The sequence below is a fragment of the Octodon degus genome, unplaced genomic scaffold, assembly GCF_000260255.1.
Source record: "Octodon degus isolate 3935 unplaced genomic scaffold, OctDeg1.0 scaffold00014, whole genome shotgun sequence".
NCBI lineage: Eukaryota > Metazoa > Chordata > Mammalia > Rodentia > Octodontidae > Octodon > Octodon degus.
In genome coordinates this window covers 21,184,983-21,199,241 of record NW_004524590.1, presented here as the reverse complement: position 1 = coordinate 21,199,241, position 14,259 = coordinate 21,184,983, and the positions used below count along the sequence as shown (strand labels likewise).

Sequence of the window (14,259 nt, the reverse complement as noted above, 5' to 3'; positions counted from 1 at the left end):
GCTGGGGAGATGGCTCAGTAGAATAAGTGCTTCCCTGGCAAGTGCAAGGGTCTGAGTTCAATCCCTGGTTCTGGAAAAAAAATCATATTTTCAAAGAAGATAATTTTTCATAATTAGTGAAGTGATAGAACATTACTCTAGATGTGTTTAAGTATTGTGTAAGATGCAAAAAAGTTACCATGGCCTGTAAAATAGCTCACCATTTCATATGAAGACAAGAAGTGAGCATTTCTCAAAGATTCCCTGTACCCGAGCATTTACTCTCAGATGATTCACGACCTTAACACAAAAATTTTGATACCTACTGTGTTTCTGTCACTGAGCTGAGAACAAGGGAGACAGTAGTTCATAAGACTCATCTATTGCTCTCAACAAAGCATAAGCAAAACTCCTGAAAAAAATTCAAAGCATTTTGTTTGGCATGGTAGTGAGACTGGAAAGAAAATGAGTATCAACACAGTTGTTTTGTTTCATTATTCCCTGAGTGCATGATTTCCTTATCCTGCTCAAATTTTAAGGACAGAAATACTAAATTAAGCTGAAATGATATTAAACATGAAAGCAGATGCGACCAAAATATGCAGTGAATGTTAAAATTTTTGCAATTTATTATAGTAAAGGACACATCCTAAAGTAGCAAAAAGAATGGGGTAAGTGTACTTGAAGTGAGGGGAGTATTTTAAGGGGATTAATAGCAATGTGATTTCTGACTATAATACATTTTAGCATTCACTGTGTTTTTTATTATTATGTATTTGGTACAGGGTCTCACTATGCAGCTCAGATTTGTAGACCTCCTGTTTTCAGCCTCCTCAGCACTGGGATTATCACTATATTTTTTGATCACAGAGAAAGCAAATAATTATACCATACTTAGGTTTACTGAGAACTTACTACATTTTAGTGAGGCTCATTGTATTATTTCATTTAATGTTTCATAATTGCTCTATAAATACCCTAGGTACCAGTATCCCCATATTGTCAATGAAGAGACTGAGGTTTAGAAGATAATGGAGCCCGTATGCCTGGTGTTTCTAGGCATCCTGATTGTAGCTGCACACCCTGAAGCACTGCTCAGCGAGGCATATTTCTCATCCTGAGTGTCCAGCTTCATTCTCAGGGTGAACTTTGTCCATGCTTGGAGGTAGTGATTTAGAGAAGCTGCCAGGCTGGAGTGAGAAGTGGGTGTAGTGTGTGCATATGTGTGTATCCAAAATGGGCCTACAGACCTGCCATTTCAAATGGAACAGGAGTCAACAAGCCAGCAAGCATAATTAGGCCAGCACTCCAGGCTGCAAAAACTCACCTTTAGGCAGTGGGTGTGGCTCAATGCCAGAGCATTTGCTTAGCATGCTTAGCACCCTGGATTCAATCTCAGCATCACAAAGCAAACAAGTAGCACGGACTTTTATGACCTTTTCTTTCCCAAGCAGTCCTAGATTTTGTTTTGTATAGAGAAATGAAAAAATGAGTAAGAGAGATTTGGGTAGCTTTAATGGCACATAAACCATCACAGGAAGGATTTCGGTGTTAACATCCTTTATTTTTAAGATTACTAGTAGAGGAGATCAAAATGAAAAGTTTGGTCCTTGTCAAACAATTGGGGACAGAGGTCTAAGTTCCTCAAAGGAATACCTTTCCCCTGACTTTTAGGGCAGTTCCTCTCAAGGTTTACTGTGAACATGTTAATGGTTCAGATTGAAAATGGCCCCCAGAGCCTCATGTATTTGGAAGGTAATTTGACTAGGGGGTGGTACAGCCATGTTGTTTACTCTTTGTTGGAGGAGATGGGTCATTGAGGGCATGGGTTAGAAGGGTCTTTATCTTCCTCTCCAGCTTGTCCCAATTTTGTTTCCTCACCAGCATGGCCTGGGCAGCCACCCTCTCTCCTGCCCTCTGCCATGCAGGCCAGCCTTGGCACCAGCAGATGATTGTCTGAAACATGACCCAAAATAAACTTCTACTTCCTGAAGTTATGGGTGTCTGGTATTTTGTCCCAGTAACAAGGGAAGTACCTAAAACAGAACATGAATTTCTTGGAGTTACTATCAAAATGGAGATGTTAATTCAGTCTGGGGCTTGAGATTGTTTTTGTCTAAAAGCTGATTCTGCTGGTCTGCAATTTTCTTTTTCTTTTTATTTATGTGTGTGTGTGTGTGTGTGTGTGTGTGCCAGCCCCAGGGGGTGGGGCTGGCTGGCATGTGGTGCTGGGGGATTGAACTGCGGTCCCTGTGCTTTGCTAAGCTTGTTCTAAGTAGGTGCTTTAGACCACTGAGCCATCTCACCAGCCCTGGTCTGCAATTTTCTTCAGAATAGCAAAGGTCCTCAGGATTATGGATCTTCAATCTTGTTGGTCATAGCTACTCAAATTCTTTGTTATGGCTCTGTGTGGGCAGGGGGAGAAGGAGGGAGGGATGGGAGGGAGAAAAAACTAATGTTTTGTAAATGTACATGTTCACATGTATATGTACTTAACTTATATGTATGGCTCTAAATGTACATGCATCTTATGAAATAAATGAAAATGAAAAGACTATTCATGTGAGTTTGCTTTAACCACTGTCATTTGCATTTGGCAGGGACACACAGGTGGGCAGAGAAATTGAAGGGATTTATGGTAGGAAACAGAGAAGGCTTCAGAGGTGTCCTAATTGGAGACTGTCCATGTGGTCAGTTGATTAACTAGAAGTGCAGCGTCCTATGAGATTAGTTACATGAACATACTTGGAATTCTGTAGTTGGTCCTAAATTGGAAATGGGGACACAACTGAGAGAAACTGTTATTAACCACATACTGGTTATGTGGTCATTTTGGGAAATCTGGGGGTCCAGAAGTTATCTGTCAACAGTAAGAACAGTCATAAGTGTTTTTTTTTTTTTTTTTGCGCTGAATGCCTTCAAGGCATGACTGGCTGTCTTGTGTTGTGGGGATCGAACCACAGCAACCTGAGCCTGACTGCTTTGTTGAAGCAGCCTCTTAAAGAACTGAGCTAAGGGGCAGGCCCCCAAGAACAGTCATAGATGAGTGCTTTTGAAAGGAAGTCTATTATAATCTCCATTCCAAAGACTCCGAGTTTAATGACAATCTTCCTTTTTGTCTCAATTTTCCAGAGGTGCAGTAATGGGTTCAGGATATATGACAGGGAGGAGAAATTTCTGACCTCGAGTGAAAAGAGGATGTTTTCTGCAAATAGTTTAAAGCATGAAGAATCTATCTTGTGGACCAAGGGTGAGATCCTTGGGAAGGGAGCCTATGGCACAGTAAGTTAAATCAGAACTCCCAGCCCTCTGTTGACCTTTCTTTTCCCTAACTTTCCATCTTGCAGTTCTGCCCACTCTCTTACATAAAGTTCTTTCATTTGGAAGTAACAGAAAACCCAAAACCTACTCGCTTGAATGAAAGATATTTATTATTTTATGCAGGCTCTGGATAGGTGGTTTCAGGGATCAAACCATGTCATCAGGCTTTCTTTGTCTCCATCTAGCTTGTACTTTTATACTTCCATGGTGGTTTAATGCCCATTGTGCTTCTAACTTCTCATTACCACAGGTTCAAATCTCCTGGGGTGGGGGTGGGAGAATCTCTTCCTTCAACAGCTCAACATGAAGTTGGGAGAATGAGCGCTGGTTGGCAAAACCAAAAGTTGTGTCTTGTGTTTTGCCAATTGTGTAAAAGGCCATCTAAAGTCTTAGTAGTTTTGATAGTACTTACATAGACAAATAAAGAAAAGACTGACCTCCCCCAATAAGATAGTCTTTATAGTCACTAATTGGGAATACTGCAGGGATCAGTGAGGTTGTGTCAGTGGGGTTCTAGGGTGTTGTGACTCATTCTAAAGTTTTCCAGGTTCTTGTTCTGAACAAACAATTGGTCAAGATGTGTGCAAAACACAGCAAGGTTTTACATTTACTACAGGTAGGAAAAGAAAGATGCTCTGTGAGGGTGAGAGTAGGCTGCCTGAAAGAGCTTACCTGTATAGTGGCCATGAAATTAATGACAGCCGTCTTGTATCTCTCCATTCTGACATCAGATCTAGTCTTTCTGTCAAAAAAACCCCTCTTGATTTCATGCCAGAAGAATTCAAGATAGCATATTCTGATTGGTCCCAGTTGGGGCCTAGGATGCATGTGTGATCTCTGTGATTGCCTGGTGGTACTCATTTCCCCAGTCAGCTGACCAAGCTAACTCCTGCCTCAGGTGGAAAACACCAGGCTGTTGAGGTAACATCATGAGGACAGCTACCAGGACTTGCCTCCTTTCTCCAGGAAGCTGTAGAACTAAGCTACCCTTATTTTGTTTATTCAGTGAGGGGCTTTTTAAAACCATTATCTGATGTAGTGATCACAAAATACGTGAGGCAAATATAATTATCTCCATTTTACTGTACTCAGTTTGACTTTCTGAGGTAAAGATGATTATATAACTTTTCAAGTTATATAGTTGGGGAAAGGGAAAATTGTGTAGTTATAATCAATCCAAGCAACTCAACTCCAAGCCAGTATGATATTCACTTAGCATGCTACTTGTTCACTGCCATGTTGGCTTCAGTGAAACATAAAACTTGCTTCAATACTTTGCATTTCTTTGGGGATATATAAAGTGTTTTGGGGAAGGTAAAGTCAAATGTGACAAGAAGCATCTTGTGCATGTCACTGTGTCATTTAAATTTAATAATAAGGTATTTGTTTGCCTCTAGGTATACTGTGGCCTCACTAGCCAAGGGCAGCTAATAGCTGTAAAACAAGTAGCTTTGGATACCTCTGATAAATTAGCTACTGAAAGGGAATACCGGAAACTTCAGGAAGAAGTAGATTTGCTCAAGGCCCTGAAACATGTCAACATTGTGGCCTATTTGGGGACATGCTTGGAACAGAACACTGTAAGCATTTTCATGGAGTTTGTTCCTGGTGGCTCAATCTCTAGTATTATAAGCCGTTTTGGGCCATTGCCTGAAATGGTATTTTGTAAATATACAAAACAAATCTTGCAAGGTGTTGCTTATCTGCATGAGAACTGTGTGGTACATCGAGATATTAAAGGAAATAATGTTATGCTAATGCCAACTGGAATAATAAAACTGATTGATTTTGGCTGTGCCAAGCGTTTGGCATGGGCAGGCTTGAATGGCACTCACAGTGACATGCTAAAGTCCATGCATGGAACTCCATATTGGATGGCCCCAGAAGTCATCAATGAATCTGGCTATGGAAGGAAATCGGATATCTGGAGCATTGGTTGCACTGTATTTGAGATGGCCACAGGGAAGCCTCCATTGGCTTCCATGGACAGGATGGCAGCCATGTTTTATATTGGAGCACACCGAGGACTGATGCCTCCTTTGCCAGACCACTTCTCAGAAAATGCGGCAGACTTTGTGCGCATGTGCCTAACCAGGTAAGAAATGGAAAACAGGAACAAGAGCAGCTGACATTCCCTTGGAATTTGTGGCCCATTCAGTGCTCTGTTTCAGTTACAAAATCAAGAAGGGAGTGGTTTTGTGCTGAAAGTAATCACGACTAGTTGCATTGAGTGATTGTCACTGTTCTATCAGTATAGAAGGTCAGTGCTTCAAGTAGAAATTGCCTGAATTAAATGTGTTATCAGGTCCTGAAAATAATTTCCCAAACCATGGATTTGCAAAATTTGCTAAAGATCTACTTACATATCCATGGGAATATGGAGCTGGAACTCATTCATTAAAACTAGGATAAAGCAGAGCCTCCTAAAATCAACCACTGGCTCAACATTTAGCTGTAATTCAGGTAAGGGTGACACTCAATATCCTGTCTTCCAAGGAAGTGTGCTTTTTTACCCTTATATGAAAAATCCTAGCACCTAACCTTTTAGCAAACATACATGATACCTACACCCTAACTCTCTGGGGATTCATTTTGCCTTTCTGACCAAATCTCAAGAATACACAGTTCTGCTTGTCTACTGGGAAATGCATCCTTCTGTCTCCCTCTCTCAGAACACATGTGTCAGTCTGTCCTGGTTGATCTCAAGATGAACACATGGACAACGGCAGGAATATGAATTCCAGGAGTATGGTTCTAGGCAATGCTAAATGTAGAAATATCTCAGGTGTCTCAGTGTGGATTTTGTGAACAGAACCCCAGGCACAGAACCTCCTGTGTCCCGGAAAACAAACAAAACCACAAAAGGAACAACATAATGGTGTTGAAGACATCACATAGACCAGTACTAGATGAGATTTGTCTTAGCTCTAAAATTACAGTAGTTGCTTTGCTTTGAGTTTACCAATGACTCAGGGCTAGAAACCATTTGACCATTTTCATTTTTTCCAAGTTATCATTACATACACAAATGGGGCTTTAGAGAGAGAGAAAAGAATCTTTTATGACTCTTCTTTTGACTCCTTCGTGAACAAGGAAATATACAATTTGCACTGCTAATAAACAGAATTGTGAAGGCTAAATGAAATAGCATATATAAATTGTTTACCAATCTATGAGGCACTCAATTAGGACTCCTTAGTTAACAATCATTAGGAAGAATACTAACACACTTTAGTCACACACACACACACACACACACACACACACACACCTTACCTCCTGAAATTCTAGACTCCTGCATCTCACCTGATGCTGAGGCACGAGTAAGTTGGATGGCAGGTCAGATGGTAGTGTACTGAAGGGCCAGAAATGGACACTGCTTGAGATGAGAAGACAAATTAGGAATGCAGAATTTAGACTTTGATGGCAGAAGCAGTGACAGGATACCAGAACATTTTATTTTATAATTATTTTGTACAGGGTCTCTACACAGCTTAGACTCACAGTGATTCTCCTGTCTTCAGCCCCCCCAGCACTGGGATTACAGGTGTGCACCACCACACCCAGACTCAGGTGCTGGCTTAGCGCTTTTGGGGGCAGGCCAGCATGGTACAGGGTGCCAGGGATCAAACCCTGGTCCCTGCACTTGCCTAAGGAGGCACTTAGCCTGCTGAGCTATCTCACCAACTCTTCTAGGACATTTTAGAAGGTGAATCAAGACTTAGTAATGGAAAAAGATGATAGGATTTCATGATTTTGAATGTGGATAGTGGGAGAAATAGATGTGAGAGAGGAACAGGAAGGAGTTGAAAAGCCCCTTGTCTCTTGTTGAAGAAGACATTTGGAACTCCAGAAAGTAATTACATTTGAATTATAAAACTAGTGTAGTATTATGGGCCTGTAGTCCTAACTACTCCAGACAGTGTGTCAGTAGGACATTAAGAAGCCAGAAAAAAAGAAAAAACAAAAGGGAAAAAAAGGGGCCGGGGAGATGGCTCAGTAGAATAAGCGCTGCCTGGCAAGAGCAAGGGCCTGAGTTCAAACCCAGGTTCCAAGAAAAATAATTTTGAAAACACACAAGGAGAAAAATAATATGCACTGAATCAAATCTAGCATGTAAATGTAACTGGGGAAAGGAGCACACAAAGGGAAAGAGGGAATGAGAGGAGTTGCCCCCGTGTGGAGAATCACAGTAAATTCCAACAGTTTCAGATAGGAGGGAAGAGTGAACATTTCAAATGCAACAGATAACAAGATGAGCTCATTTGATTTGATTAACTTTTTTTTTTAAGTCTTTATTTCTTTAAACATTTATTTATTGTGTGTGTTTGTGTGGCCAGCTCAGCCCACCAGGGGGCGGGGCTGGCTGGCATGTGGTGCTGGGGGGATCGAACCTTGGTCCCTGTGCTTTGCCAAGCTTGTTCCAAGTAGGTGCTATAGACCACTGAGCCATCTCTCCAGTCCCCGATTTGGTTAATTTCAAGACGATTTCTATAAAGCAGTAGGCTAAATGATAAGGATTTAGGGGATAATAAATGTTGGGGGGAAAAAGTAGAACAAAGCATTTTTCTTAGTGACAGAAATATCAAAGCCTTGAAATAAGTTCAAAGCCTTGAAGTTAATCCCCAAGATCAGAAAATCAAGAACTTCATGAGGCTTGTCACATTATGGACATTTGCATGGAAAAAATATGATAGCTGGTGTGGTGGAACATGCCTATACTCTGGGAGGTTGAGGTGGACTACAGATTTGAATTTAGCCTGCGTAATTTAGTGACAGTACAATCTTGTCCCAAAAAATAAAATGAACTGGAGCTCTAGTTCAGTGTGAAGGCCTTGGATCAATCCTCGGGGAAAAATGGGGTGGGGGTGGGGGACTAGTCAGATGGCGAACAAATGATTTTTGAAGAAATCTGCAAATTTTGAAGGCAGGAGAAAGGACCTCCAGATGGAAAGATTATTATTATTGTTGTATTTTAGCGAAGGGTCTACAGGATGTTCAGGGTCTAACTACTAGATTGGACTCATAGTGATTCTTCTTTTTACAGCCTCCCATGTGCTGGGATTACAGGTGCACACCACCATGCCCAGTCTCAATTGCCTGATCTCAGTGCGCCTGGGGGGTGGGGCTGGCATGGCAGGCCCGGGGATGGAACTGGAAAAATTATTTTGAAATGATGTATTAAAATATATTTTAAGTAGTTCATTCCCATTTTCACCTGAAAGATATTCCGGAAGTCATTTTGCTTTTAAAAAGAGAGCCAATTGAGTACACAGGCACATAGTATAATCCCAGGTGAGGCAGGAGGACCACAAATTTTGAGGAAGGTCTGGGAAACCTAGCAAGGCCATTTTCAAAAATAAAACAAAACAAAATTGCTTGGGTTGTAGCTTGGTGGTAAAGAGCTTGCCTAGCCTGCATGAGGCCCTGGGTTTGATTCACAGCGCTGTGCAAAATAAAGACAATTTCCCAAGAGAATGCCTTTGAACTAGCCCATCGCAGCTGTTGACTGTTTCAGTAGTTCACTGACGGGCCTACTGAACGATACATTTACAAGAGATTTTAATTTCTTGAAGAATAAGCTAAAGTGAACAGTACTAACCAACTATTTTTAATTTATGCTCATCTAAGTACTCAAAATGAGATTATTTCAATCACCAAAGCACATTTAAAATTTTTATGAAATTGTCTGTGGAACTGGGGATTCAACCTAAGGTCTGGTGGATGCTAAGCACACACCTAACACTAAACAACACCCCAGCTCTTTTTGAGACAGTATCTCACTAAATTGCCTGTTGCAGTTGGCCTGTTAAGAAGGAAAAAAAAAAAGTAATAAATGGATGAGCTCAACTTATTTCACAACCTGAGAGCTACTACCCTGGCACTGAGGTCAGACCAGGTAACCCTTGTATAAATTATGTCATGGGCATAAATGGGGTCTATAAAAGGTAAAGTCAAAATGGGACTTTTGAGGGGGGAATAATTCAGTGAAAAGCTGTGGCTACCCACCAGGGACAAGGCTAGGGTATAGGGGGTGAAGGCTACTGGTCAGAAGCAAAACTAAATAATGACCGGTGCTATGGGTGTGCTCACTGTGTTTTATCAATTCATCATACATCCTTAGCCCATGTACAAACATGGGAGAGGATGGTGGCAGTCAGATCATTTCACCTGTAACTCCCCGTCCTCTTTCCAAGCTTTCTGGTTAGCAGGGAATATAGATGTGTACCATGATACTTAGCTTAAATGTCTATTTTTTCAAAGTTTTATTGATAAACAGATAGCAGTGAGACAGTTTCAAATCAAATCGGAAGTACAGTTTCAACAAATAATACACTGCATATATTCTTCTTAGTGGTTAACTGCTGTACAAGATGCGGACTTGTGATCCTATTTACAAACACCATTAGAACAAATTCTATTCATTAAGAGAATGCAACTATATATCTATCCTAACCACTTTGAATACACAGATACAAAATGGACATTCATGGTGTACCCCATTTTTTCTAAGTTCCGTTATTGAATATTATAGGTGTGTAAACTCAGCAAAATATTCTAAAAGAGTCCAGTAGCCCATAATAGCACTGGGTCTTCTGTTTAACTGGCAATGTTAAATGTCTATTTTTTAAGTTTCAATTCTGGCTCTTTTGGGGCAGAGGGGAGGCAAAGTCTTGCCATGTAGTTAGCTGGCCTTGAACTCCCAGCAATCCTACTTACTGCCTTTGTAGCTCAGCAGATTAAAGTGCCTGCAAGCACGTCTGATTCCTGGGCCTGTCAGGCCAGCCCCCGACTAGACAGCAATTGAGACTGGGTGTAGTAGTGTGCGCCTGTAATCCCAGCTCTTGGGAGGCTGTAAACAGGCAGATCCCTGAGTCTGATCTAGTAGTGAGACTCTCAACACCCTGTGGACCCTTCCCTAAAATTAAAAAAAAAAAAAGAAAAAGTGCTGGGATCACAGCTGTGTGCCAACACACCTGGGTTTAAGTGTGGATTCTAATACTCTAAAATTCTAAGTCTAATGCTAAGTGTTCTTGTACTGTAACCTTGAAGTGTGAACTGTAACTATAATTATACCCCAAATTGAACAAACTGCAACAGCAAAATCATTTTTAATCACAAGTTTTTGAATCCCTGCTGTGCCAGTGTTGAAATGCTGTGTATATATTATTTTTTTCCAGTGAAGTAGATATTGTCATTTTACTGATGAGGAACACAAAGATTACACAGCTAAAAACTGGAGCCTGGACTCAACTTTGTTGGACTCTCAGTCGGTTATAGTTTTACCTTTAAAGTCTACATTTGAATCAAATAGATCTTGCCAGTCACTTTACAGGGTGCTGTTTCTAATGTTGTTTTCCTTTCTAGGGACCAGCACGAGCGACCTTCTGCTTTCCAGCTTCTGAAGCATTCTTTCTTGAAGAGGAATCAGTGAATACACAAGATTCTTCTCAGGGCTGTATAAATGCTGTTATTGCTTACATGTGGAGAATGATGGTTGAGACCCTTCTGTTCCTACTGGAAATCCAATCTCTTAACCAGATTCTGCAGTATCACTAAAAACCTTACATATTAGCATCCTCAAGCATATTTTAAATGAGAACCTATTCCAGTGTTTGCAGTTTTAATTAACCATGATCCATACTCTCTATTGCTTTATATATTTTCTTTAATTTCTGGCCCTGAAGCTTTGTCAGTACTTTTAAATAAATTATATAAATAACCTATATTATCTTGCATGGTGAATACACTTAATTCTTGCAAAGGAGAATGTAAGGTGGAAAAGTAAATTGAGATTCTAGATTGTCTTCTTCAGCAGCAGTCTCAACTTAAAGGATTCCAGGGAGCTCAAGGCCTAAGAGGAGCTAAGGGCCTTGGATTCCATCTACCCAGAATCTTCCAAGAAGTTAGAATGCTTAAGGTGGTGCCCTAAACTAGTTGCTTCCCAGGTAAGCTACTCATATTATGATCTGACAATGTTCACTTGTTTGCAAAGTAAATCAGGTCCTAAACATGTGTACAAAACAACTGGTGAAGACTTAACTGGCTGGTAGGACAAAATCTCTGAAGTGGAAAATGAATCAGCATAAAAACTTTTCAAAGATGTTTGTAAATAGGATATCCGCATCTTGTACAGCAATTAACCACTAGGAAGAATGTATGCAATGTGTTAATTATTGAAACTGTCCTACCAATTTGGTTTGAAAGTGTCTCATTGCTATTTGCTTCTCAATAAAATTATGGGGAAAAAAACAAAACCAAAAAACTTTTCAAAGGACTCTGACCCCTATATGAATGAAGGTTATCTTTGTTGAAGTCATTTTGCAAACTTTCACTTGTGAAACACTGGTCTTTGGAATTCTTAGCAGTCCTTTTAAGTAGGACTATTTTTTCTTTTATAAAACCTTCACTGCTGTGGATTTATCCACCAAATTTGACACCAACTTACTTAAGCTTTATTTTATTGGCTGTAATCACTTCACGATGGTATGGACATTCTAACACTAGCACCAGGCTTTGTCAATTTTTTTTTAAGAAATGTAGTCCAGGTAAGGTGAAGATGTTTTACTTTTCTTATTTGTGCAGTTTTAAAAAAATATCCAATACAAAAGCATGACTATACTCCTTATTTTACTCACTTTGATTTGAAATATTGTAGAAGAAAAAAAAATCTATTTATGAACAATGGCACATTCCTGTAACCAGCATTTAGGGAGGAGGATTACAGTTCAAATCCCAGCAGTAAAACTGAGACACTAAAACAAATCAGTTGAGCTCTAAAGCAATAACTATGTTCATGTGTACTCCACCAGTTGGTGGGCCAAGGGTAGTGAGTAAAATATGTACACAAATCACAGTACTGGTGACAGGAAGTTTGTTAAACAAAAAGAATCTTCAAAATATAGTTGAGATAATTTTTCTTACAGGCATCTAACTGGTAGGTGGGAGTTGGGATTGCTACCCAACTTGTACAATGTTTAAACTCTTCCTTGCTGCCTTTCACAGGTTGTTAAACCAGTTAAGGAAACCAGGTACCTTCGGAAGCTTTACTCAAAACAAATTACTAGCGACACAGTAAGCAAAGACAGAAGTCCAGTTTGTTACCTGAGTACTTAATGGTAACTAAGTTCACTTACTATATTCCCTTCCCCTCCATGACTATCACTCTATTTGCCAGCACAACTGCCCCCATTTTCAACAACTAAAGAGCTCATGTTATTCTTTTTAAATACTCCTTTGTTTCTTTGGCAGCTCAACTGAAGAAAATTTAATCCCAAATTCTAAAAAATAGGCTGCTGCAGCACCTAAAGTTTAACCTTCATTAGCCCTTACACTGTGGACACTTATCAGTGGCTGAATTAGGAAGATCAAAGTACAAACTGGAGTAATGGAAGTTGTGTAATACTCCGCATCTGAACTGTATCCATTCCCTCCCACAAGACCACTATGGTGAGCAGTCTCTCCTTCTGTAGCATAATGTACAGCTCAAAGACAATGCAATCAACCTCTCAAGGAGCAGCTCAACCCCCATCTATTTCTAGACTCAGTTATCACTTTTTATAAGTATTTGCTCAGCTTACATTTAAAAATGCTTTGCTAGTGATTTTGCCAATTAGCCCTGATATGGGCACTTCTATCTAATGATAACCAATACTTGTGTGTCCAACCCATGGCCCATGACCCATTTGCCCTCTTACATACTGTTGTAAAATTGCATCTATGGATGAATTCATTTGTAAAACAAACCTGTACTGACTTCAAAGACTAGAGAAGACTGACTTTTGGGTATATGCCTGGACATTTGAAAGTAATAAACTATTTGTTTTCATTTCATGGTAATACGGTGAAAATGTTCCTTAGGATATTTTGGGAGGTGGTGTTGGGGAATGAATAGGCAGATTATACAGTAGAGCTAAAACAAAATTTTAAAATACTGAGAAAAGGAGAAAGGTAACAGAACAATGGATTTGGATGAATTTGGTTAAATGTAATTAGATATCCTGGTTTAATGACCAAATTATGGTCCTATGAAAGGGCCAATAAGTGAACTGGTCACTAAATGAGGAACTGTATACAGTATGTACATTACAATATTTAGAACAAAAAAATCGTCAAAGGAAACAACTTGATGATTCTGCTTTTATTTGCAAAATTCTTACATGCAGTAATGTTAGGTGTAACAGAAAACTACAGTACTATACAGTACAATGAACAAAATTACAATATTGTACTGTACAACAGAACATCTTTTATTACTGACACAATCTCTTGTGATTTAAAGAATTTACAACTAGGCTTAAATATATTTTTGAGGTAACCTTTGCTCCTTATTGCAATAAGCTCTAATTTTCTTTCAAGTGGAAAATGTAGGAAATTCAGAGGGGAGGGGAGGGAGGTTGGGCAAAGCACCAATACTAAAAGGGTATACTACTAATGAAACTGTATAGGAAAGGTGATGAAGGTATAAAATGAAATTAACTCATCCAAATGATTCTCTGGTAAGCTACAAGGCTCAGACTGGAAAGTACTATCTACAGTGGTACCATGGTTCACAAATTTAATTATTTTCATGATTCTGGTCATAAATCAAATTGGACAAGAACCAAATCAAACTCAACAGTTAGGTTTAAGGTTGACACTGAATCTGATTTGGTTTTACGACCAAAATTGTGGAAAAAATTAAGTTTGTGAGTTGAGGTAGCACTGTAATCCCAGAACCCGTACTCTGATGTTACTTGAATAAAGTCAATTATGTTAAGAGACCAAGTTTCCCACAGACTGTCAGTTACTTCTGTCTCATGTTAACAAGACATGTTAGAGCCTTGAATTTATGTTAATAAACAAATTTTATTAATTCCTTATATATAAGCTTAAATTCAATGACTAATTCATGCCAGTACACACATATGCCTGTTCTGGATTTTCTATCAGCAAACATCCCATTTAGTTGTCCTTGGG

General features: G+C 39.6%; 1 protein-coding gene across 1 annotated transcript in view; it reads left to right on the top strand.

Annotated features, from left to right (window-relative positions):
- Map3k19 (mitogen-activated protein kinase kinase kinase 19) overlaps positions 1-10,973 on the top strand; it is a 52,358-nt gene extending 41,385 nt beyond the window's left edge. Inside the window, exons 8-10 of the mRNA XM_004626380.2 lie at positions 3,112-3,261; positions 4,698-5,395; positions 10,669-10,973. Coding sequence (XP_004626437.1) covers positions 3,112-3,261; positions 4,698-5,395; positions 10,669-10,735 — 915 coding nt within the window. The 3' untranslated portion in view covers positions 10,736-10,973. The remainder of the gene's footprint in view (positions 1-3,111; positions 3,262-4,697; positions 5,396-10,668) is intronic.
- Positions 10,974-14,259: the final 3,286 nt, after the last annotated feature.